General features: G+C 46.0%; 1 protein-coding gene across 6 annotated transcripts in view; it reads left to right on the top strand.

Moving 5' to 3' along the window:
• The first annotated feature begins 283 nt into the window (after positions 1-283).
• The window catches only part of NLRC3 (NLR family CARD domain containing 3), a 32,283-nt gene continuing 7,840 nt past the window's right edge, over positions 284-24,726 (top strand). Inside the window, exons 1-16 of one of the 6 annotated variants that reach the window (XM_081839612.1) lie at positions 284-467; positions 3,357-3,409; positions 3,797-4,014; positions 7,375-7,436; positions 8,078-8,222; positions 8,805-10,545; positions 11,802-11,888; positions 14,046-14,129; positions 15,341-15,424; positions 16,051-16,134; positions 18,105-18,188; positions 18,746-18,829; positions 20,089-20,172; positions 20,871-20,954; positions 22,880-22,963; positions 23,336-23,419. In XM_081839612.1, coding sequence (XP_081695738.1) covers positions 8,216-8,222; positions 8,805-10,545; positions 11,802-11,888; positions 14,046-14,129; positions 15,341-15,424; positions 16,051-16,134; positions 18,105-18,188; positions 18,746-18,829; positions 20,089-20,172; positions 20,871-20,954; positions 22,880-22,963; positions 23,336-23,419 — 2,591 coding nt within the window. In that variant the 5' untranslated portion in view covers positions 284-467; positions 3,357-3,409; positions 3,797-4,014; positions 7,375-7,436; positions 8,078-8,215. Of the gene's footprint in view, positions 468-3,356; positions 3,410-3,461; positions 4,015-4,547; positions 4,633-6,712; positions 7,437-8,077; positions 8,223-8,804; positions 10,546-11,801; positions 11,889-14,045; positions 14,130-15,340; positions 15,425-16,050; positions 16,135-18,104; positions 18,189-18,745; positions 18,830-20,088; positions 20,173-20,870; positions 20,955-22,879; positions 22,964-23,335; positions 23,420-24,726 lie in introns of those variants that run through there. The other 5 variants (XM_081839611.1, XM_081839615.1, XM_081839616.1 and 2 more) reach the window with 5 other exon arrangements.

Below are 24,726 nucleotides of genomic sequence, written 5' to 3'. Positions count from 1 at the left end.
CGGCCAAGATAATAAAGGAATTAATAAAGGAATTCCTTATGAGGAATGGTTGAGGGAGCTGAGTATGTTTAGCCAGGATAAGAGGAGATATGATAGCCGTCTTCAAATATCCGAAGGGAGGGAGCATGCTTGTTTTCTCCTGCTCCGGAGGGTAGGACCAAAACCAATGTCTTCAAGGTACAAGAAAGGAGATTTTGAGTCAACATCAGGGAGAACTTTCTGACTGTAAGAGCTGCTGGACAGTGGAACGGACTTCCTCAGGACTCAGGAGGTTGTGGACTCTCTTTCCTTGGAGGTTCTTAAGCAGATGTTGGATGACCATCTGTCATGGATGTTTTGAGTTGAGATTCCTGCATTGCAGGGGTTTGGACAAGATGACTCTTGGGATCCCTTCAAACTCTACAATTCTAGACTAGAATGCCTCTGAGTATGTGAAGAGTGCCTCTCTCATGCATGCTTTTAAAAAGGTAATCAAAATCATGAGTCTGCCTAAGGATGCACAGATGTACACACAAAACATATTTGAAAACCAAAACCACTCCCACCTGGCTACATTCAGAATAGGTTGGCTGTAAATAAGGCTGCAAACACGCAATGCATTTAAAGAATCATGTGAACTGTAGTTCGTTAAAGGTGCTGGGAATTGTAGCTTTTTGAGGGGTAAACTAGAGTTCCTAGGATTCTTTGTGGCGTGAGCTTTAGATATATTCTGCGTACACACAGCCTGAAAAATTAGAGGTTTTGTTCTGTGAACGGCATCACTGTTTAAAGTGGTGTCCTACTGCTATAAATGCAGAATGCAGATGGGGTCTGTGACTCAACAAAAAACGCAATGGTGGTAGGCAACATTTGGTAATTGTGAGGAACAAATACAAGAGGGAAAAAACCACCTTGACAGTGTAGAAAGAGTTTTGATGCTTTTAGGTGTAATTTTATAAAGTAGAGAGTAACATAAGCATACAGGCGTGAAAACACAGTGATGTACGCAGAAAGACCACTCACTGCCCAATGAATTTAAACCCTAAATGTTGACAGTGGATTGGAGAAAAGAGAATGAGGACAACAAGAATGAAAGTAATCTGTCTGTAATCACCTAGTCTCAAAATGTATTAAAATTGGACTTCTCCAGGCTGCTACAGAAGCCTCAATTTTTGCCCATTAAGTAACTTTCAAGTGGTACTTGATATTTTGTCATCTGTAGATCAACCCTCAATTCTACCTGTGTCTTTATTATGGCTGAAAATGGTTCCCAATTATTTCACTTGAGTAAAAGACATTCAAGTTAGGTACAAAACCTCTTCAGGTAAGAAGCTCTTAAGCAGTACATTCATACTAGGAAATAATGAATCCCCTTTCCTGCACATCTTATTTTTAATTATGATCTGCTGCATTGAGCTTATATGTGTGTCAAGGTCTATTAACCAGAGAAGCAAAAATAGCTGCATTTATGTAAGCTGATTCTGTTCCATTAACAAGTGCAGAATCTTCTTAATTTAAAGGAGTTACTGACTCGGCAATTTGTGGATCAAGAATGACAGATTATTGTTTTCTCAAATCCTCACTCAGCCATGATGCTCACTGGATGGCCTTGGACCAGTCACTGCCTCTCCACCTAGCCTACTTCACAGGGCTGCTGTGGGGATTAAATGAAGAGGGAGGAACCATGTACTCCACCCTTGAGCTCCTTTGAGAAAAAGGTGGGGTGTCAATGCAAGAAATAGATTCCATTGTTTTCCTGGTTATTTATAATTTAGACTATAACGGCATTTTATTGGAAAATTGGAATTGGAAACAAATTAGATTGGAAACAGTCAAGAAATGGCAGCACTGTTTTCATTTCAAACATTAAGGCAAATTATTTCACATTCAAAGTGCGAAGTCAGCTTTTAAATTTAGCATTCAGAATTTGCAGGTACAAGTTTGGAATGCTGCCAGGTTTTGAAATATTTGCAAAAGTTTCAGCTCTATCTGGGTCAGTTGGGGCTCCCCCCCCCCCAAAGTACTTCATATTGATTGATGCTCCATCTATAACCCATTCACCTTCAGGGGAGGAAACAGCTGCTTCTGGAGGGTCTCGTGAAAAACACGTGTTAATTTGTTTTCTGTCAATTGATCCTTTTGTAGCAAGCGGTGAACAGAGAGTCCTCCCACAACAACCTCCCGACAAATATGTGGTTCTCAACATCCTGTCTGCAGGTTGGTTTGGTGTCATGCCATAGCCTGTGCAGTGCGACAATGCCTTAGAAAAAATGATGATCTAGAATTCTTGGTCCAGACAATGTGATGGGGAGGCCAGGCTGTGTGTGCTCCGCAATTTTATGTTTGCTTGAATTTTACAAATGCAAAATTCGGCATTGTTTGCAAAATTCAATCCCACTCAGCTGTTAAAAACAACAGTAGGTTGTTTTTAAAGTTCAGTGATTACTAGAAATGGGCAAGTCTGTCTCATTTTTTCCAGTCTTAAAATCTGTTTGTGATAGTATATTTTTCAAAGTCCTTATGCAACTGCACCTGTATTTTAGTGTGCATTTATCCTATTACACACATTTTTGTATACAATCTTGCCTAATATACACATTTTTTGCAAAACATTCCCTCCTAATAGAATGCATTTCCCCAATGTAATGAAACCGACCATTAAAGACATGGATGAGGATTCTGCAGGAGATCTCCTTAATGTACTGTGTCTCAAGTCCCTACCATTAGGCAGAGTGGGGCAGCAGATCTTAGGTGCCAGGAAAAGACAGCAAATTGTTAGTTATGTAGCATCTGCTTTGCATGTAGGAGGTCCCAGGTTCCACCCCCAGAATCCCCAGGTAAGGCTGGGAAAGACTCACTGTCTGAAACCTGAAGACCTACTGCCAGTCAATGTTGATGCCCTTCAAATGATGTTGGACAACAACACCCATCAGCCTCTGCTAGCCAGGCCTCTGGTTGAAGATGATGGGAACTGTAGTCTCAACAACAACAAGAGGGCACCATGTTGGTTACCCCTGATGCAGATAATACCACACCCCTGTATTTCTGTAGCAGGTTCAGAGAGAGTTGTTTGTGATATTTATGTATTTATTTGGGTCTGTTGATATATTGCATCTTGAGTTGGGGATAGGGAGGACACCAGGCAGCAAAATGTCTTGGACCAGCCCTGCACCATGTGAATTAATCATAGGGTGGGGGTGGTGTGGATTTTCCCCTTTGGGTACCAAAATGCCCTGTTGAGCAAGCATGGGAAATTGTTTTCTCTGTGCCTGGTAGCACAATGCCAGACACTCATAACTTTGCTAGTTCCTGGCAAGTGTGGGCTAGGTCTTTTTTTTCCTGTAGTGGTCACCCTTCTGCGCTGGGTTGTCTTGCAGCTTTTGAAATGAACAGGAAGGAAGATCAAACGAGACCCACAGCACAGGAAGAGGTGAGTAGCATTTTTTATTTTATTTAAAAAAGAATGAGACGGAAAGAAAGCAACTCAACTGAAACAGCAGCAGCAGCAATACAGAGACAAGGAAATCTGTAGTTATCTGCGTGGCTCAGTCTTCTTTATAATTCTACTTTCCTTGAACCGAGGGTGTTCAAAAGATGCTAAAATTCATCTTTGAAGTAAGCAAACTGCAAAATGTTTGGAAGGAATCCTAACAGATAGAAGGTCTTACTGGAAACGACACGTTCTCTTTCAGTTCAGGCCATCAAGACAAGTGCATTCAAGTTACCCAGAAAGCATCCTGGTTCTGACAAGGTAACTTTGAAGCAGGTTGCAGTGGCCCTTGCTGGAAGGCTCAAAATGTGACACCTGTCTTAACAGAAAACCCCGGGGCGTCTGCAAGAAACAGAGGTATTAAAAATATATGTATTTATGAATTTATAAGAGAGCAAAATACAGAACTGAAGAATAAAAAGGAACAAACTGAAAGAAAAGGAAGGGGGGAAAGGAAAACATTACATCAATCCATGATTCTATTCCACTGACTTTCCTTCCATGGCTCCCTAAAGTTTCCCATTCCTGCTGCATTTGTGGAGAAGGTAAGGGGGGGGGGGAATGGTGTGATTGATTTTCATAGGGTTGGGATGGGTTCTTGCCAATTTATTAAGGGGAAAAGAAAGAAAAATCTTTCTCAGGTCCATGGGTGGGGTTCATTCTTACATTTCCCTGAAAGTTGCACTTAAAAGATGCGGTCTCCAGCTTCTCATGCAGGTATTATAAATGTAGAAACTTGTTCTATAAACAGCAGACCTAAGAATGCACTTATATATTGTTGCATTTTTCATTTACATGATGCTTGCTTTGGTTTTTGTTTTTTTACACTGACCTTTTCTTCCATCCCTCCTCCGCCTCTTCCCCCATAGCTGTCTATTTATACCTGGGTTTTCCCAAAGTGGTTGATGCAGCGCCAAATTTAGGGCAGTGCTGACACTTCCCTTGCAAAGAGTGCTGAGCTGAGGGGGTGCAAAATCGGGGAGATCCATAATTGAAAAGATCCGTTTGGGGGTCACCAAATTTTGGCCTTGCGCAGGGCGCCATATTACAAAAGATTACCAAAGCCTGCCCCTGGGTTGATGTATCTGTGAAGGGAGTGAATAAAGACAATGGGGTCAAAAGGGCAGATGGAATGAGCCTGGGGTGGAAAAGAAATTTATAAGGTATGGTGGGAATTTTTTTATGAGCTTCAGATTGTTTTAAATGTTATTTAAGTGTTGTAGCCCTCCCTGGGGCCTTATGGTGAAAGGCAGCTAATAAACAGACAGACAAAGATACAGACAATATTGATGCATTTCCCTTGTCAATGAGGAACCTCTGAATTCCATCTCATTAGAAAAAAACAAAATGCATATTATCATTATTGATGGAATACTTGTTTTACTTCCTTCTTTTTTATATTTTATGATTCACATTAATCACAGTGATGGATGATTAACAAATGTTGATTATATATTGATATTTCTTCACTTTATTTCAATTGCACGCCCAAGAATTTGGGTTGGGGGACGACTCAAGCTTTGTTAGCTTAATAAGCTGATCAAGGGGTCAGTAAATTCCAGGGGTCATATACTCCAACCCCGTGTAATGCAGGAATCTGTGTTTTAATTTGTGTAAGCCAAACTGGTTCCCAGTCTGCGGCGTATATAAACAAATATAATAATAACAACAGCAGCCACTACTACCACTGGCAAACCGGCACTAAAAAGGCCCTGTCACTCTTATTTTTATTTTATTTATGAATTTCAGATTTATACATTTCAATAATTTTACAGACATTTTAGCATTTCAAAACTTGACTTCCTTCCCCCTCTTTCTGCGGTTCCTTAAATTTATTTTAAATATCTTTTGCATATCCAAATTCACTTAATTAGTTCACTCTTCTAGATAATTTGATTGCAACCCATTTTGGGCTTTCTATGCTAGTACCTTGAATTTGTCCTAGTAGTTCACTGGCATCCGCAATGCTTCTCACCCTTTGTGAGAAGCGATTCCCCACACAGCTCCTGCTCTGTTGAACTCCTCTGCATAAACTGTGTAAAGAAAGCAGGGAACACGTCAGGGTCGTTGCCAAAGGAGCCACTTTCCAAATGCAGCCTGCCACACTGGAGCCGCCTGTTCTTAGCCACGTTTTTGCAGAGCCATCCACACAGCCAGTTCCAATTATGAATTGAGTCTGAGATATGTAAAAACAAAGTTAAACTGTAGTTTCCCTGAATGAGTAGTAGGAACAAATTATATATAGAACCTATGTAAAGACACACACATTTATGTGTTTTAAGAATGGGTCTGGATGAGTATATCAAAGTTTTGCTGTCATGCTGCTGATACCAGTATTTGTTTAGTCACTTGATGAGCACATGGCGCCTTTCCAGGCTTCTAAAACTGGGGTCTTCTCCTACTCTTCCTGAAGATGCCACGGAATGAACCTGGGGCCTTCTTCATTCAAAGCAGATGCTGTTCTGTAGGGGGCAGGTGCTCCCTTGAGCTAGATAGTCGGAAGCACAGAATGAGGCATAATGGGGCTCAAAACCTGGACAGCTCAGTCGGTTAGAGCCAGGGCTGACTTCAGCAGATGTGGCGCCGGGGTGCAAATATCCACCCAGCGCCCCCAAATTACCACAGGTAATGTTGGGGTGGCCATAGCTGTGCACTGCCAGCCATCGGGGGGGGGGGGGGGGCTCAACTTGTCAGGATCTCCGCTCGGCCAAGCTGATAAAGCTCATTTTCCTCCGGCCAGGCCTTTGGAATCGCCCCCGACGAAATTAATGACCTGAGCCATTGATGAGGCCTCAGGCACATTCCCATCCAGCAGAGAATCCAGCAGCATGCGGAAGTGATGAGATTTATGGCTACATCGCTATGCTTTATTTCTTACTACGCAGACAGCAAAGAAAAATACATCCTCTCCCTGTGAGAGCAGAGAGCAACTGAACAATAAAGGAACAAAGGAACAGGAAACCACTAACGTCACATCCGTCTCCCTTCTCCCGTGAGACTTCCAACAGTATGGAATGTGTCTGGAATGTAAACAGAGTCCTGTGACTCTAAGCAGCTGCACAGTGGCAAACAGAAACTAACACAACTCTCCCCCATGCCGCTGCGGGAGAGTGATTCCTGCAGAGGCTTGGGAGGAAAATTGCGTCCCTCCCAAGCCTCCGTGGCAGGAGAGCGCAGCTTCCCTCCCAAGCCTCCTCAGGAGGAGAGCTATCCCTGCAGAGGCTTGGGAGGGAAGCTGCACGTCTGCCAGCCTTATGGTTGGCAGGGTGCAGCTGGCGGGCGTGCAGGGAAAGGGGAGGTCGCCGGCAAAGCTGCGCAGCTCCCCCACTTGCTGGGGCCCCCCTGAGAGGCCAGCGCCCTGGTGCGAGGCACCACTAAGTCCTATGGGAAAGATGGCTCTGGTTAGAGCATGGTGCTGATAACACCAAGGTTGCAGGTTCGATCCCCGTCTGGGGCAGCTGCAGATTCCTGCATTGCAGAGGGTTGGACTGGATGATCCTCAGGGTCCCTTCTGACTCTACATTTTTTTTATTCCCAACCCCCCACTGATTTTTTTGTTTTGTTTGGCATTTAAAGGGAAAAATCTGTTGGTGAGAGAGATTGCCCAACAACCACTTTTCCCCCTCAACCCATTTTCTCATCACTGGGCTGGCTGCAGGGTGGGGCTGATAATGTGAACTGCTGGACTTAGATGAGATCATCTCCAAAGGGGGCAGCCTTAATGCAAATAGGGCACAGGGGATGTGATAAGTTAATCACATGCCAAGAAAACCCACAGCTTCAAACTACTTTGCAGGAAAGTTCAGTTGCATTTCCAAGCCAGTGGTATTTATAAGAAAGTGTTAAGGGTGTCTGGTTATTTAGTTAGGTGATGCCTTGAACGGCATACTCTATTCACATTTCAGAGGCCAATCATATGAACACTTGAAGGAATTATTTATAAGCAGTGGGGCAGCGTCCGTGGCAGGTAATTCAGCCGAGTCAAGTGTGATAAGTTCCTGAGTCATAAGCTGGGAGGGATGCCAGCCTTGTGCATCCATAGCAGACTCCCTGCAGGTTGGGAAAGCATATGTATTATCTAAGCTATGTGTATCTGAATGACTCAGCTATGCAACTTGTAAAATGCCATTATGAGCCGAAGCTGGATTACTGTGTATTTGTTTAAAAGGATTTTCTAACCCTGCCTTTCCCTCCATCTGAAACTGAAGACAGTTTAAAAAGAAAAAGGAAAAAAAATAATATATCAGATTTTTTAAAGAATGAATGACAAACAAACCAGGAAAACTAAGCAAACAAAAACCAACAGCATTTATCATTGCATCTCCCCTGTTCCTTGAAAAGTCTTTGGGTTGTACCCAATGCTAATGCTGCTCAGAGCAGACTCCATCCACCTAACTACTATTGCCAAATCCCCCCATTTAATACAGATTTAGCCTTTCTGAGGGAAATCTGATAAGTGGGGAAAACCCAGTTGCAACGATCCGCTTGTGATACTTTCGTGATCCAATTGCAATATCAAACCATTGTCTGAAGGTACCCAGTCCACTTCTGCTTTCTGTCTCTCTATCCATCACTTGCAAACTATGGCCTCCCTTCCTTCTCCAGCAGAACCATGGAGAAAGGCTAGCCCAGGGAATCTCCACATGCAGCATGGACAGAGCAGGGTGAAGTAGAATCTCTGACCTGCATCCCCCACGTGCAGGTGCTCGTTCAGGTGCTCCAGGTGATGGTCAGAGCAAACCCCCGATGGATGGTAAGTGGGCAGTCGGTCCTGCTAGCAAGGTAGGCAGAAACCCCTTTCCCCCAAATTTGGAGTAATTTATTTCCCCTCCTCCTGCTCATTATTTTTGAGGAGGGTTTCGCTCACCAACTCAATGATAGAAAAAGACTTGATTTCTCTACCTCCAGCATCCTGGGGATCCATGTCTGTGTGAACAATGACATGGATTCAAGTTCCTCCTTTGAAATTTGGTCCCCCTAATTATGTCAACAAAACTGTAACAAAAACCTGCATTTCCCCACAAAAGCCTGTACTGGCACCACTGATTTGCCCTTTGGGGGTTCTGATGAGTTTCTGCACAGTTGTGGTGCCCGTGGTGGGTAGTAGCCTGCCCAGTGTGGTATAGTGGTTAGTGAGTTGCACCTGGGAGACCAGGGCTCAGGTCCCCACTCAGCCTAACCTACCTCACAGGGTTGTTGTGGAGATTAAATGAGGAGGAGAACCTTGAGCTCCTTGGGTGGGGAAAAGGTAGGGGATGTGAATACAATAAATATATAAATGATTTAAGGTGTTTGCATCCCGTTCTAATTCCTCTTCCGACTTCTTCCGCCACAGAGCTGATGGTGCAAAAACATATGGAGACTCTGCAGAGCTGGTGTGGCACCAGCACAGAAGGAACCTCCTTGGAGAGACTGACTGATCTCCTCCTGGTGGAAGGACTGACCGATCTCCAGCAGAAGCAACATGATTTTGTACAGATTGAAACGATCAAAGGAGTGAGGAACATCTCCAAGAAGATCCCCTTGGAGAAACTCTTCCTGCCTTTGTCCAAATTCACCATCGCCCCGCGGATTTCGGTGACCATTGGAGTTGCCGGCATTGGCAAGAGCACTTTGGTCAAGCTGTTTGTCCACACCTGGGCAAAGGGAGAGATTGGCAAGGATTTTACCTTTGTCTTGCCTCTCACCTTCCGGGAACTGAATGCTTATGACAAACTCTCTGCAGAGAAGCTGATCCGTCTGGCAACCCCCCAGTTAGCTGAGCCCAGCTTTCTCTCCATCGACACGGCCAAGACTCTCCTGATCCTGGACGGTCTGGATCAGTTTAAAACTCTGCTGGATTTCTCCAATGCCGTTGTTTGCACAGACCTCCGAAAGGAGGTCCAGGTGGATAACTTGATCACCAACATCATCCGAGGCAATCTGTTGCAAGAGGTTTCTGTCTGGATCACCTCGCGGCCAACGGCAACCACGCAGATCCCAGGAGGTCTAGTGGACCGGATGACTGAAGTGCAGGGCTTTGGAGATGCAGAGATCAAAGACCATTTAGATCACATGTTTGCTGAGAACCAGGGCTTATCCGATGGTGTCTTGCGGCATCTCAAGGCCAGCAGGTCTTTGTACATACTGTGCACAGTGCCAGCTTTCTGCCAGACCTGCGGGTCCTCCATGGGGTACTTTCTAAGGAGCGCCAATCAATCTCCAGAAGCATTGGCTGCTCCTAAAACTTTGTCAGAAATCTATTCCTGTTACTTTAAAATGGCGCTGTGTAGCGACTGGCCAGGGAAACAGAAGGAAGCCCTTAAAATAGACCAGCTGCTGAACATTGGCAAGAAAATGATGAACTGCCTAGGCCGCTTGGCGTTTTACAGCCTAATCAAGAGGAAATATATGTTCCACGAACAGGACATGAAAGCCTATGGCGTAGACCTCTCTTCTCTCCAAGTTAGCTTGTGCAATAGGCTCTTGCTTAAGGAAGAAACTCCATTTTCCACCATTTACTACTTCCCCCACTTAACAGTTCAAGAATTCCTGGCAGCCACCTATTATTACACTGCCGCAAAGCGGGCTCTTTTTGACCTCTTTGTGGAGAGTGGCATGTCCTGGCCAAAGTTTGGCTTCCTCAACCACTTTAAAAACGCCTTCCAAAGATCCCTGCAGTCCGAGGATGGGCACCTGGACATCTTTGTGCGCTTCCTCTCAGGCCTCCTCGCCCCACAGGTGAACAAAGTCCTGTCTGATTGGTTCTTGGCGAGGGACGAGCACCACGGTTACCGAAGTCATGTGGTTGGCCTCCTGCAAAACCTCCTGGGAGCAGACCAAGCCGTCTCTTGTAGGTCCGTCAACCTCATGCGGTGTTTACATGAGATTCAGCACGTGGAAGTTGTCGCGAGCCTCGAGGAGGCAATGAAGAGCGAGGCTCTGGCTGGGATGTTGACGCCGGTCAACTGCTCTGCCTTGGCTTATCTCCTGCAGACTTCGGAGGTTTGTGTGGAAGAGGCAAACCTCTCCAACTGCCTCACCTACCATGCTTTCCAGAGCCTTCTCTCTCAGCTCCACTACTGTAGTAATCTCAGGTAGGTCACATTCAGTGCTTGATGGGAGCCAGGACTTGCCAGGACAGGAAGAAGAGGGTGAGGAGAGCTACCTGTGATCCTCTGCATAGGTTTTGCTGGACTGCAGCTGATAGCCATGCTGGTTGAAGGATGAAGTTCAGAGGTAGTACGCCTCTCTGAATAATGGTTATGGAGGGGAAGGGCCATAGCAAACAAATCAGGATGGCGGCTCAAAAAACAGGTTGACTAGGAATGTGAGAGACTTCAGATGGAAATGGAAAGATAACAGAAATCACTGGGTTAAAGCTGACCAAAAGTCCAGAGGTAGCGCTATTATCAATTTACGATGAGGTGGAAGGTTCATAGGCTATGAAGGACTTGCTCACAAATTTATTGACAGCTGGAAGTGGAAGGGGCAAGCTGAATATAAAATGGAAGAATGGTATAAAGAGGTGTGGGATATAGCTATTAATGATGAATTAACATGTGCCATTAAGGTAAGACGGGGAATATGCAAGAGAAATGATCCTGAGGAGATATGGAGGGTGTTTGTAGAATTTGTTCTGTTAAAATGGAAAGGGGTCAAACCATTGCAAGAGGTGTTGAAATTTTGGGAGGTTGGATAGTTACAATGGAATGGTCTTGGTGGTGGGGTGCACATTTTTATACTTATTTATTTATGATTATTACTTTGTCAAAAATATATAAAATGTAAATTAATATATAAAATATAAATAAATGAATGAATTTAAAAGGGAAGGGAGAAAAATGGAAATGGAAACAGGAGTGGAAGTTGCAGATGTTTGCTTATTTGTCCAGAATGGGAAGTAGATCCAGAGAATGTGATTAGTATTCACAGCTGCTGCTGCTTTTAGGCTGCAAAGATTACTTGATGGATTATGGGGTTCCTCCCTTTCCCATTCTCATTGTGGTTTCATCGTGATGAAACGAACTGGGTGGAATAGCGTAATGACAACATCATTTACACAGTTAATTAATTAGCCAGTTGCATAAATTTGCCATAGCAGACAGTGCGACAAATAACATTGGCTTTGAGAGGAAGACAAATTGCAGTGGAATGGAAACAGTGCTGCGTGTGAGGAATACAGGGCAGAATGGAAAAGTGTTCCCTCTTACATCCCTAGAAATGGCCTGTTTTTCAGCCACACTCACATGACTCGCCCACCTTTTCTCTCTCCTCTGGTTGTATGTACTAAGAATATGCTTTGTTCTCTCTCCTCCTGGCCCTCCCCACCCCCGGCCATAATTTGGCCCAGGCTAGACTACAACCAGTTTAAAGACAGTGCTATGGACCTGTTGGGCAGCGTGCTGAGCGGAAAGGACTGCCAGATTCAGAAAATCAGGTGATGCAGAATAGCTAAGTGTGCAGTACTTATTTTCTGCACAATGTGTACAGACTTATGGCTTCTTGTGGGACAACTGTGGTTGCCTCTACCTAGGCTGGCAGTTACATTCATGCTTGATTTGCTTGGGAACAACCACAAAAAAGGCTGAAGGGCACATGACTGTAGCAAGCGTATGGGTATAGCCAAGGGGTACGGTGGGGGGATCTCCCCCCCCCATAATCAATAAAAATCAATACGAATCTGAGGTTCTGCCCCCTCCAACAAAAATCCTGGCTACGCACATGAGCATATATTGATAAGAAGTTTCAGTAGAAAGACAAAATATTATTACAATTGCAAAGTCTGCATATCAGCAAAGCTTTCAAAAACACTTGCAAAAGATATTGTTATTGTGTTGGAGAAAGCTGTAAGGAGCTGACAGCAGGCTTTTGGATAAAGCCCTGCTTCAGAAAATCTTCTTCAGTCATAATTGCAAAACAAAACAAAACAAAACAAAACAAAACAAAACAAAACAAAACAAAACAAAACAAAACAAAACAAAACAAAATTCCCCATAAGGGTTCACCAAACATTCATAAGCTACCATTATAATTACCAATCCACATGTGAATAAGACACCACCTCAAAATACATGGTGGTGGACTCTCCTTCATGGAAGGTTCTTAAACAGAAGTTGAATGGTTATCTGTCATTGATTTTTTAAAGTTGTGATTCCTGCATTGCAGAGGGTACTGTATATGGTCTTTACAGTCATGTGCCCTTCTGCACTTTTGTGGTTGCTATATACAGTGGTACCTCGGGTTACATACGCTTCAGGTTACATACGCTTCAGGTTACAGACTCCGCTAACCCAGAAATAGTACCTCGGGTTAAGAACTTTGCTTCAGGATGAGAACAGAAATCGTGCTCTGGCGGCGCGGCAGCAGCAGGAGGCCTCATTCGCTAAAGTGGTGCTTCAGATTAAGAACAGTTTCAGGTTAAGAACAGGCCTCCAGAATGAATTAAGTACTTAACCCGAGGTACCACTGTACTAGTATTGTGCCTTTGTATGTGATTTTCACTTGCTTGGGAACCAGCAGTGGCGTAGCGTGGGGGATGCAGGGGGGGCCGGCCGCACCGGGCGCAACATCTGGGGGTTAGGGTTAGGGGGTGCAAATCCACGGGTTAGGGGGTACAAATTACTTGCCTTGCCCCGGGTGCTGACAACCCATGCTACGCCACTGGGAACCAGATCTAGCAGGGTACCTCCAAGCCATCAGTTTGTTGTGGGAGGGATCCAAGTGCTTACTGGGAAATTGAGGTTTGCAAAAGTAAAGTGTATTAAATCGCTCTGCCCCACAAATCTTCTTAAAAAAAAAACCCAAGACAAAACTGACTTTTTGTGCTTGAGAAAGAGAAGGGGAAATGTACTGAAAGGTGTGTGATAGATGAATGATTAATGGGCAGGTGTGAAAACACCTGCAAACAAATCAGGATGAATACTCAATAAAGACTTGACCAAGTCTGACCTCTGTGTGAGCTTTGTGCTAGCAAATCAGGATAAACAAACAGCTCATCTGGAGGAGCTCGCAGTCTGATCAGGAATAAAAGGAGCTACAGTTGCAAAGGAAATGCTGTGCACACTCCCCTTTGCAAGGCAGTGAGAGGTCCCCAAGGGTAGTGCTTGCAAGGGTTTTGCTTCCTGTGGTAGGAGAGATCACCAGAATCTTGTGGCATTTTGCTGCATTTGAATTAATTGCAAATATAAAAGTAGAGCACAGTGGAGGAAAGCAGCTTAAGCGCTTCTACAAGGAGCAAACCTGCTGATCTCAGATCCCCAGACAGAGAGATGTATAGGTGCCCACGAAAGTAGGGAAGGCCATAGATCAGTGGCAGAATATTTGCTTTGCTTGCAGAGGGTCTCAGGTGCATTATAACCAAAACCTTTTGCCCATTTGATCATGCCTTCTTTAACCTTTTCTTCTTCAGATTCAAATTTCAGCAAGAGTCTATATGTTTTTGCAATAACTATCAGGCCACACCAGACGTAGAGGAGAGCACTATTAAATTACTGCTAAGGCAACTTCCAATAGAGTTACAGGTCCAGTAAATAAGGAATGGGTTATATTACTTAGAAAATGCATTTAACCACCTTTGTTTTACATCCCTGGACAGCTTGGTGGAAAACAAGATTGGTGACAAAGGTGCTAAAGCTCTTGCCCGGTCCTTGATGGTCAACAGGAGCCTGATGGCGCTGGAGTAAGTATCTCAGAAGTTCTGCTTTAAAGGGCTTGGCGTTTGCCATGCAGTGCAATAGGGATCAGCAACCAGCAGCCAGTGGGATGAACCTGCCCCTGATGGAACTGTGGAAATCACTGCCACTGGGAAGGCTGGTGGCCACCAGCTTGGATGGCTTGAAAAGGGGATTAGGCAAATTCATGGAGGGGAAGACTCTCAACAGCTACTAGCCACAGTGGCTCCACTGTGTTTCCACAGTCAAGAGGCAGCAATGCTTCTGAATACCAGTTGCTGGAAGCCACAGAAGGGGAGAGTGCTCTTGTGGCTTGGGTCCTGTTTGCAGGCTTCCCACAGATGCAGGCAGCCACTGTGAGAACAGGATGCTGGACTAGGTGGGCCATTTGCCTGATCTCGCAAGGCTTTTCATGTTCTTATCCCACGCACAGCAGATGACAGCCCAGGGACAAGAAATGTGCACAGAGAGACCTGTTGCCTGTGCCCAAGGGGGAATCATGTACAGTGGTACCTCGGGTTACATACACTTCAGGTTACGGACGCTTCAGGTTGCAGACTCCGCTAACCCACAAATATTACCTCAGGTTAAGAACTTTGCTTCAGGATGAGAACAGAAATCGTGCTCCTGCGGCACAGTGGCAGCGGGAGGTCCCATTAGCTAAAGTGGTGCTTCAGGTTAAGAATAGTTTCAGGTTAAGAACAGACCTCCAGAACAAATTAAGTACTTATCCCAAGGTACCACTGTATGACTGCCTTGATACTGTCATCGTGAATAACATGATGAAAGGGACACTGTATAAAGGAGGTCCTGGTGAGCAATCTATAGCTAACCCCAGCAGCGTAGCTAGCCGCTCGGGTGCCTGGTGCAGGGGCATGTCCTGCAGCCGGGGGCGTGTTGATCCATGCCTATGGGGCGGGACGAGCCTCTCTGCCATCTCCCCCTCAGCTGTAGGGCGGCTGAGTGAGGGGCAGTAGGCAGACGCAAGTCTCACACTGCCGTTTCAAGCAACACAGAACCTGCAGGTGCCTAAACCACCAAGTCACTCCTAAAAAGTTTTGTGAGCCCAATTATTATTATTATTATTATTTTAAAAAAACTCATTTTGTCACACCCCCCCAGTGATGGCACCCGGGGTGGTCACACCCCCTGCACCCCCTTCCTCCACCACTAGGTAACCCTGGTCCTCTCTCCTTTCTTTACTTTTTTCCGGATTCAGTCTTCGGAGTAATTCCATAGGACCCAAAGGAGCGAAGGCCCTGGCTGACTCGTTGAAAATCAACCAGTACTTGCTTTCTCTCAAGTAAGTGCTTGCTTTTCTTGGTCTCTAACCGACAGGGGAAGGCAGATGTGCATGCCGTTCAATACAGCACCATGCCACTGTCTGGTAGTTTGCTGCTTCTTAGCCTACACAAAGGCTCCCTCTAATACCAAACTTGAGTTGGTTGTGCCAATCATGAAGCATGCCCAGATGGGCCTCATCCACACGCACGAAAATAAAGGTCTCTGAATGATTAGGGAAACCCCGAGATTTTCAGCACTCGACAACATGGCACACTGCCAACTCAAAGCAGAAGTGAAAGCTTTCAGACTCCTTAGTAAGATTATGTTTAGCTCATGCAGACTAAGCCTGGCACCCTCCAGATGTTTTCAAGACCCATCAGCCCCCATCAGCATGGCCAATGAACAGAGAGGAGGAGGAGGAGGAGGAGGATGGGAGTTGTAGTCCTGCAGCATCAGGAGAGTCACACTAAACTATAGCAAAACACTCAAGCCAGGCCATTGTGAACTGTTGGCGAGAGACCTGAAAATTGCGGAATGGCGTAAATTCACCAAAGCCCTTGTCAGTGGCAAGGTCGGAACATTTGTCACTTCCTGCCCCTCAAACGCTGGCTGGAAAAAGTAATGGAGTTTATTTTCCTCTTTCAGCCTCCAGAACAACGGCATCAAGGAAGAAGGTGCCAAATGCCTGGCCGAGGCTCTCACCAGCAACCACAGCCTGAGGACTCTGCAGTGCGTCTCTCTGGTCTTTGCTAAGCAGAATCATGGTTTACACACCTGTTCCTTCCTGGGTGCCTGTTCTTACAGTCTGTGCAGTTGGCTGCTAAAACTGTGGGTTGACATCTCAACTAGAGCTAGATAAGGGCCTGTGTATGCAATTAGCTGGGATGCGGGTGGCGCTGTGGGTTAAACCACAGAGCCTAGGACTTGCCGATCGGAAGGTCGGCGGTTCAAATCCCCGTGATGGGGTGAGCTCCCTTTGCTCGGTCCCTGCTCCTGCCAACCTAGCAGTTCGAAAGCACGTCAAAGTACAAGTAGATAAATAGGTACCGCTCCGGCGGGAAGGTAAACGGCGTTTCCGTGCGCTGCTCTGGTTCGTCAGAAGCGGCTTAGTCATGCTGGCCACATGACCCGGAAGCTGTCTGTGGACAAATGCCGGCCCCCTCGGCCAGTAAAACGAGATGAGCGCCGCAACCCAGAGTCAGCCACGACTGGACCTAATGGCTAGGGGTCCCTTTACCTTTATGCAATTAGCAGTTAAACAAGAAAAACTTTTCTCAGGTTGTTACACTGCGGGCTGAAGGTATTGGGGCGGGTGGTTTGGCATGGTTGAAGGCGTCCCTGCTGTTGGGAAGCAACAAACCCTGCATGTAGAAAAAGGGAATGTCAATGACATGGCTCAGTTAAAAGCCTTCTCTCTGATGTGCTAGGTTTCTGTCTGTAGAGGTTTTCCCTCCCCTAACATTCAGCCCATCAGACCTGCAGTACAATCCAAGAAAACCTATGCCATTTGATTTTTCTCTGATGTACGTACTGCCTTCTAAAGCCTGTTTGCTTGTGTTTCTGGGAAGAACAGGTATAACACCAAACGAGCAATTAGCAATGGTGTGATTGGCTTATTTAGTTATTTATAAAAGTATTTATATACTGCTATTTAAATAGATATAAATATAGGTATACTGTAGATATGGATATCTCAAAGAAGTTTAGAACAAACATAATATATGCAATAAAAGCCATGCAAAAGTTAGAGCCAGAGCTCAACTAACAGATAGATATCTGCTTTATTGCCTGCACAAACCTGGTAGGATAGAAATGTTTTCAGCAGGCATTCAAAGGTTAAAACAGAAGGCACCTGCTTAATCTCTGTTGGCAGAGCATTCCATAGGACTGGGCTGATGTCACTAAAGACTTGGTTTCTTGTTGCTGTCAGATGAGCTTTGCCAACTCTGCTGATGCTTAACCGTGTTCCTGAATATGATATCAGTGATCGAGCTGGGATATATTAATCAAAGACTAGTATTCAAAGAAAGAGCTTTGTATAAATATGTAAAATAATACCAAGCAAAACAAAACGAGAGAGCCATAAACAATAAAAGTAATAGTAACGGTATCAGTAATAGAAAACCGGCATAGAGATCAAAATTATAATTTTGCTAAAATTAGTCCTTGGCAAGTTTTACATGCATAAGCTTTTCTTCTTCCTCCTCCTTGGAAGAGATGGGTCCATTCGGGTCTGAAAGGAATAAAAAAAACAACCCATAAAAGGCATCTTTTTCCTGGGAATCTCCATGAAAGCACTCAATTAAAATCCTATGTCTATAATGATAAAAGGAAGAAGATATAAAATGTATATGTTAAAGATATAAAATGTATTCTGTGTATCTGAAGAAGTGTGCATGCACACGAAAGCTCATACCAAGAACTGACTTAGTTGGTCTTTAAGGTGCTACTGGAAGGAATTTGTTTTGTTTTGACTATGGCAGACCAACACGGCTACCTATCTGTAAATGATAAAAGGAGCAGTTCATAAGAACATGAGTTATTGATTCCACATTTCCAGATTCACAGGGATATTTGTGATGACAATAAGGGATTATATTTGTTTGCTTAAAGTGGCAGCGCTGCAGCTGCTGATCAAAAGGCTGGGGGAACGACCTCCCTCGGCTCACTGCTCATTAAGGATGTCATCTCCTTTGCAGCCTCCAGAAGAACTCAGTTGGACCCCAAGGTTCAAAGAAAATAGCAGAAGCACTGAAGACTAACTGGAGCCTAAAGGAGCTGATGTAAGAGCCGAGAGAATTGACTCACAGATTTGCATGGATTGTGAGGCAGTGGCATTGCCCACACTGTGGAGTCTGCACCTCTTTAGAGAGTGCCCAGTAGCGTGGAGGCAAAGGCTGCTCATCAGACGTCTACACCATGGTAAAGCAGAGGGTTGACTCCCCATCCTGCCTCTGCAGCAGGGAGTGGGGGAGACTTCAGATTCAGTTTGCATTTAAAGGCATACCTACCTAATTCACACTTTCTAGCACAATACAGGAACACAGTTCCATCGAAACCCACACGTCTCCCAAACTTGCAGTGCGGTTCTCCAACCGAGTAATGAGTCAAAAAATGAATAAGCTAGGGTAAAGCATGCCTTAAAAACCACATGCAAAAAATGCATTCTACTGGGGGAAATTGCTTGGTCAAAATGTGACTGTTAGTCAACACGCCACTCACACATAGTATTAAAGTTTTTTAAAGCCCTGGGCATGGTTGCTAATCCTGCTGTTAAAGTAATGTCTAGTGAATGGGCAGTTGCTGGTACGCATTATGTTTCCCTTTGTTCCTATTCTAGATTGTCCAGTAACTGTGCTGGAGACACTGGTGCTGCAGCCCTGGCAGAAGGACTGAAGGTGAACCACACCCTTTTAACACTGGAGTAAGTGACTTCCTGCCAACCTAGCAGTTCGAAAGCACGTCAAAGTGCAAGTAGATAAATAGGTACCGCTCCGGCGGGAAGATAAACGGTGTTTCCGTGCGCTGCTCTGGTTTGCCAGAAGTGGCTTAGTCATGCTGGCCACATGACCCGGAAGCTGTACGCCGGCTCCCTCGGCCAATAAAGTGAGATGAGCGCCACAACCCCAGAGTCGGCCATGACTGGACCTAATGGTTCAGGGGTCCCTTTACCTTTACCTTTTAAGTGACTTCCGCCTACATTGCCCACATGTGTTTATTTTGCTGCTCCCCCCTTTCCTTGAAAATGACAATTGAGAGAGTTCTCTAAAGCAAAGTGATTCTGGAGAGCAGAGTTCCTCCCTTCCCTTCCTCTGTTGCCCTGATAGCCTGTGGTGGTGCACAAAGTCTGAGGGACCCTGGGAGGATGCCGCAGCCCTCGAGGGAACTGCAATTTCCCCTAGTCCCACAGCCTTTGTCCTCCTGGGGCTTACAAAGCCCTCCTTCGAGGCAGACTTTTTTTCATGAGCCCCTGAAGCTTGTTTCCAAGGCTGTGCTTGGAGGACTGTGCCAGCATCCTTTCTTTCAACAGGTACAGCCCACACACTTTTAGGTTTTCCTCTCCCTCAACACAAGGTAGGGATGTAAGAAGGCATCGTTGTCCATTCTGCCCTGTATTTGCTGCATGCGGTGCTGTTTCTGTGCTGCTGCAGTTCATCTTCTGCCCAAGCCTACATCATTTGTTTCACTGTCTGCTGGGAGAAAAATACATAAGTTATGCAAGTTACGTCATCATTAACTTTATGCTGCCCCATTCCTTTTGATACAAATGAAACACAGTCAAAGACTGTAAGATAACCAATCACAATTCTATAACTGATGTACTAAGGTAAGTAAAACTAAAATAAAAAAATAGGAAGGAGAGAAAGAAAGGAAGACAGTGCAAATGGGAAGTCACATGTTGTTTGCTGAAAACAACAGCAATCCCAATCCCAATCATATTTGCAAGATTGATTTCTGTTCCAGACAATGGAAAAAAATCAATGAATGTCAGCAAATTCTGCTCCCACTTAAGTTTTATTTGGAGTTCTCTGGCATCCCTCCTCTGAGGGGAAGATACCTGAGGGTGTTTGTTTGGGTTAACTGAAAGCCAAGCCCGGATTGCGTGTAAGAGTAGAATTAAGATGAAATCCAGCGTGCCTCCCTCCCTCACCCATTTCCACTTTTCTGTGTTTGCCTCTTCAGTCTCCAGAGCAACTCAATCAGCGACACAGGGGTGACTGCGCTCACTCAAGCCCTCTGCTCTAACCAAGGCCTCACCAGCCTCAAGTAAGTCCTAGCCTATGCTTTGCCACCTCCAAACCCCATTGCCTGCCACAGTTCTTTGAGTAGACTCGGGGAAAGAGAGCATGGTGGCTGCACTGCTATAGAGAGCGCAAGAAGAACCCCTGGGCACTCCTAGACTGAATATTTTGGGATGGGATTGATTGAATCACATACCAGCAAACAGCTGCTCCAGCACCCACCCGGGGGCAGGGTGAGCTGCCCACGGGGGTGGGACGAGTATCCCAGGGGCAAGCATCCCGGGGGGCAGGGCGGTGATGTCGCCCCCCCCGCCTCAGGGATGACACCCGGGGCACACACCCCTTCCTTTGCCAGTGCCAGCAAAATCAGGCTGTGCAATTAAACCTGATTCGGAGCTCTTGTGAAACTTCCCCAGTAGATCTGATTGATTTCTTTTTGCGGTGAGGCAGGTGCCCTAGTTTGTGTGGGCTAACACTTGCTTGACATGAGGTTGCCCAGACTCTGGGTTTTCATTAAAACAGGTTTTGCTTGTTTTGGGTGCCTCCTGGTATTTCTCTCTTCCACATTAGGGATTAGGATAAAGTCCTCTGCCAAGGAAACAGAACTATGAAGGTCTGCCCCCTCCCCACTATTTCCCTCCCACTTGGGGAAGAGCAGTGTGTGGAAAAACAACAAAGGCATTGATAAGGATGCAATAATGACTTTTCTCCATATGCCTGTAGCCTGCGGGAAAACTCCATAAGCAAAGACGGAGCTCAAGAGATTGCCAGTGCCCTTCGAGCTAACAGCACCCTGAGGAATTTGGAGTGAGTCATTTGACCTTTGGAAAACAGGGGCTCTGAGAAATATTTTGCACACCCTAAAAGGCTTTATGGCCTGGCAGCATGTCCTTAATTTGGTGCTTTGGGGCTCAGGGTGGTATAGAATCATAGAATTCTGGAGTGGAGAACTTTAGCAAATTCTTCTTCTTCTTCTTCTTCTTCTTCTTCTTCTTCTTCTTCTTCTTCTTCTTCTTCAATTCATCTTGCGCGGCGAGTTCCCGCCCCCCACCAAGATAAATAAACACACGAGACACCATAATTAAGGTTAATTGGGCGAATTAGGCCACAACTTTATTGAATTCAGGAATGAGAGGCATTGGCTTAGGCATTGGTCCTATCGACTATCCAGCTCCAGCCCATTTGCTGGAGACGCGGGGAAGGGTTAACACTAATCGGGGGAGTCTCCCGCCGAGGCACGTCGACTAGGAGCTCCCCTGGGTCACCGCTCTGGGGCGTGCCTTTGGCCCACACCTCCATAGGCTTCGGACAGGGCCACGCCCCCCGGAGTCCTTTAACGGACCACCCTTCGTTCACTGGGGGGAGGTGATGGCGTTCCTCCCCCCCCCACATCCTCTTAACCCCTTCTTACCAATGCCTACCGCCAATGCCGAAGAGTTGTGACGAGTTGCTACGAGGTAGGCGAAAAACCAAGGCTACAAATTGCCAATTGGGAAAAATTCCTACCATGCCCCTTGCGGCGACAGACCGAAGTCCTAGCCGGAGAAGAGAGGGCGAGCCCCCTCCGCTCCGGCCCTAAATAGGGCAAGCCACGCCCCCCCAGCCAGCCGATTGGCTGGCTGGGAGGCGTGGACGGATGGGATTCCCCTGTTCTCGCGGGGGCTGAAAGCAGCCCCCGCTCACGTGGGGAGGGCGTGATGCCCGCAACCCCACCTCCTAGGGCAGGCTCGGAAGTGGCTTTATGACTACCATCAGCAGAAGCCCTATGCAAAGACCTCCACCTGCACAACAGGGCTTTCCCTCCTCTCCTCTATCCACATGCCTCCCATGTCTCCTGGAATTGACTTGTGTGTGTGGGGGGGTAACCCCCAAAGAAAAGTGTGCAAGGGGAGGAGGGGACACATCATCCCATCTAGCCAGCTTGAAATGTTTACGCTGATGTAGAACATTCGGCAGAGCGATGTCAAATTCCTCCCAGAATGGTGGCTATCGTTTTCCAGGCTCACATGCTGTAACATTCTCAGGGAGGTGTGTGAGTGCAGGAGGAATGAGGGAAGAAAAGGAGAAAACTCATGAAGGGTCTAGGCAGGGGCAGAGAACATTTCCCAGACTGAGAGTCGTGTTCCCAGCCTTCCTGGGGCCACATTCCAGATTATTTATTAGATTTATATACTGCCCTCCATCAAAAGATCTCAGGGCACTTCACAGATTAAAAACATGAGATGAAAGCACAAATAAAGAGTTAAAACACAAACAGCAAAACAATAATCCCTCCTCCCACAAACACATTTTAAAAGCTGTAGAATATTAATCAGTAAATGTGGCTTTTTGTACTCTAAGCTAGCTTGTCCCATCACTCACACATCCCCTGATCTCTCTCCAACCTCCGGGCAACCTAGAAACATGGTGAGAGTCCAAGGGCACATTCTAGCCTGCCAAAACACTGAAGGAGGGTGCATGGCAGGACCAGTTGTGGGCATGGCCTGGTCAGAGTTCCAAGGGCCAGATAGAGAGGTCTGGAGGGCCACCTCAAAGCTGAGGCTCCCTACCCCTGCCCTAGAAGCAGGACAAGGCATATGTTGTGGTCAGGCAGAAGGCCTTGGGGGGACTGATGGGGTTGAGGCCAAAGTGGCAAGGCCTGGATTTCATGTATTAATTGGAACCAGCCAACCAGCTCTTGCAACCAGCTCTGCATTGCTTTAACTCTCATATTCCCTGGGCTTTTATTCTAGCTTGGCTGCCAACCTGCTGCATGACGAAGGTGTCCAAGCCATTGCATTGGCACTGAAGGAGAACCAAGCGCTCACTTCCCTGCAGTGAGTTTCAGCGGATTAGTCTGCATTGCTCGAGCATAAATGCATTCAAGAGGTGAAACAGGATTGTTCAGGCTTTTGCAAAGCGGTGGCTCAAACATTTGGAACTGGCTGCTATAATCTGAAACTGCTGCCTAGATGTTGGCATTATTTTTCAGAACAAGTATTATGTGGCTTGCGCCCGTAACAGCACCAGTTCCGCCAATCAAATCAGTCAGATGGGTGTATATTAGGCAAGGTGATCTTGTAGGTAAACTGGTTCCAAGTTGGCCCCTCCCTGCTTATATGCTGAAGTGGTACAGTCTAGGAAGGGCTGTACCATGAGGGAATGTGTGGTTGGGTCCTCATTCCTTTTCTCCTTCTCTCTCCTTCTAGCTTGCAGTGGAATTTCATCCAGTCCAAAGCAGCCAAGGCCCTGAGCCAAGCCCTGCAGGTCAATGAGAGTCTCTCTATCTTGGAGTAAGTCCCTGACTTTTGCCTCCCACTCAGCCTCAATAGTGTGAGCAGTTTTTGTGTTAAAGGAAACAAATCACTTTTGAAATCACAACAACAACAACAACAACAACAACAATTTGTTATTTGTACCCTGCACATCTGGCTGAGTTTCCCCAGCCACTCTGGGCGGCTTCCAACAAAGATTAAAAATATATTAAAATGTCACACATTAAAAACTTCCCTTCAGATGTCTTGTTTATCTCTTTGACATCTGGTGGGAGGGCGTTCCACAGGGCAGGTGCCACTACCGAGAAGGCCTTCTGCCTGGTTCCCTGTAGCTTTGCTTCTTGCAGTGAGGGAACCACCAGAAGGCCCTCAGCACTGGACCTCAGTCTGGGCAGAACGATGGGGGTGGAGATGCTCCTTTAAGCAGCAGGATGAGAATCTGGAGGTGGTGGGACAGTTAGTACCGCTTTAGACCATATAGGGTGACCAGAATTGCATGTTCACCCATATAAACATTTATTTTATTTAGTCTGAGGACCACAGGTAATTTTATCATGCGATGGAAAAGGGAGGCTCCTGCTACTTCTGAGTGTGGGGTGTGTGTGTGTGTAACTTTTTGCACATAAGTGTAACTTTCCTCCAGCTTGTAAAAATAAGTAAGTAAGTAAGTAAGTAAGCAAGCAAGTAAGTAAGTAAGTGTTTATTTCAAGCTACTGGAGACAAAACTACTGAAGAGAGTAACATTGTTAGGGATAATACAATGTTGTGGTTCGAGGACCCGACCCCCGCAATGTGGAATGAATACCTAAGGACACGTGATATAAGGTTAATGGGCAAGAAAAGGCCACAACTTTATTGATTACAGCAGTGATAAGGTATTGGCTTAGGCATTGGATGTCTAAAACAAGTGGGTTTATTCACCAGTAGGTGGAGCCTGTTGATGCTAATCCAACTATAGGCTCTCTCCTGATGTCACCGAGGGTCGTGCCATGGCCTCCTGCCAAGCAGGCATCGGACAGAGTACACGACCGCCGGATTCCTTTAACGGAATACCCAAATATTGAAGGCATAGGCAATGGCCACACCTAGCTCTTCAACACACCACATGTTATTCCAATGCCTAACCTACCCACCATGAAAGTTGTGACGATTGCTACGAGGTAGGCGAAAAAACCAAAAAGCCTAATGCCAAATGGAAAAATTCCTACCAGGCCCCCTGGACAACCAGGGCAACCAACCTAAGGTCCATAGCAAGGCCAAGGAACTAAGACCCTGAGCTTGAAGGGAGTGGAGGGTGGGTGACTCGCGACGAGATGACAGAGAGG

This window comes from Podarcis erhardii (assembly GCF_964252035.2).
Source record: "Podarcis erhardii genome assembly, chromosome: 14".
NCBI lineage: Eukaryota > Metazoa > Chordata > Lepidosauria > Squamata > Lacertidae > Podarcis > Podarcis erhardii.
This window is presented reverse-complemented; position numbering and strand designations above follow the sequence as displayed.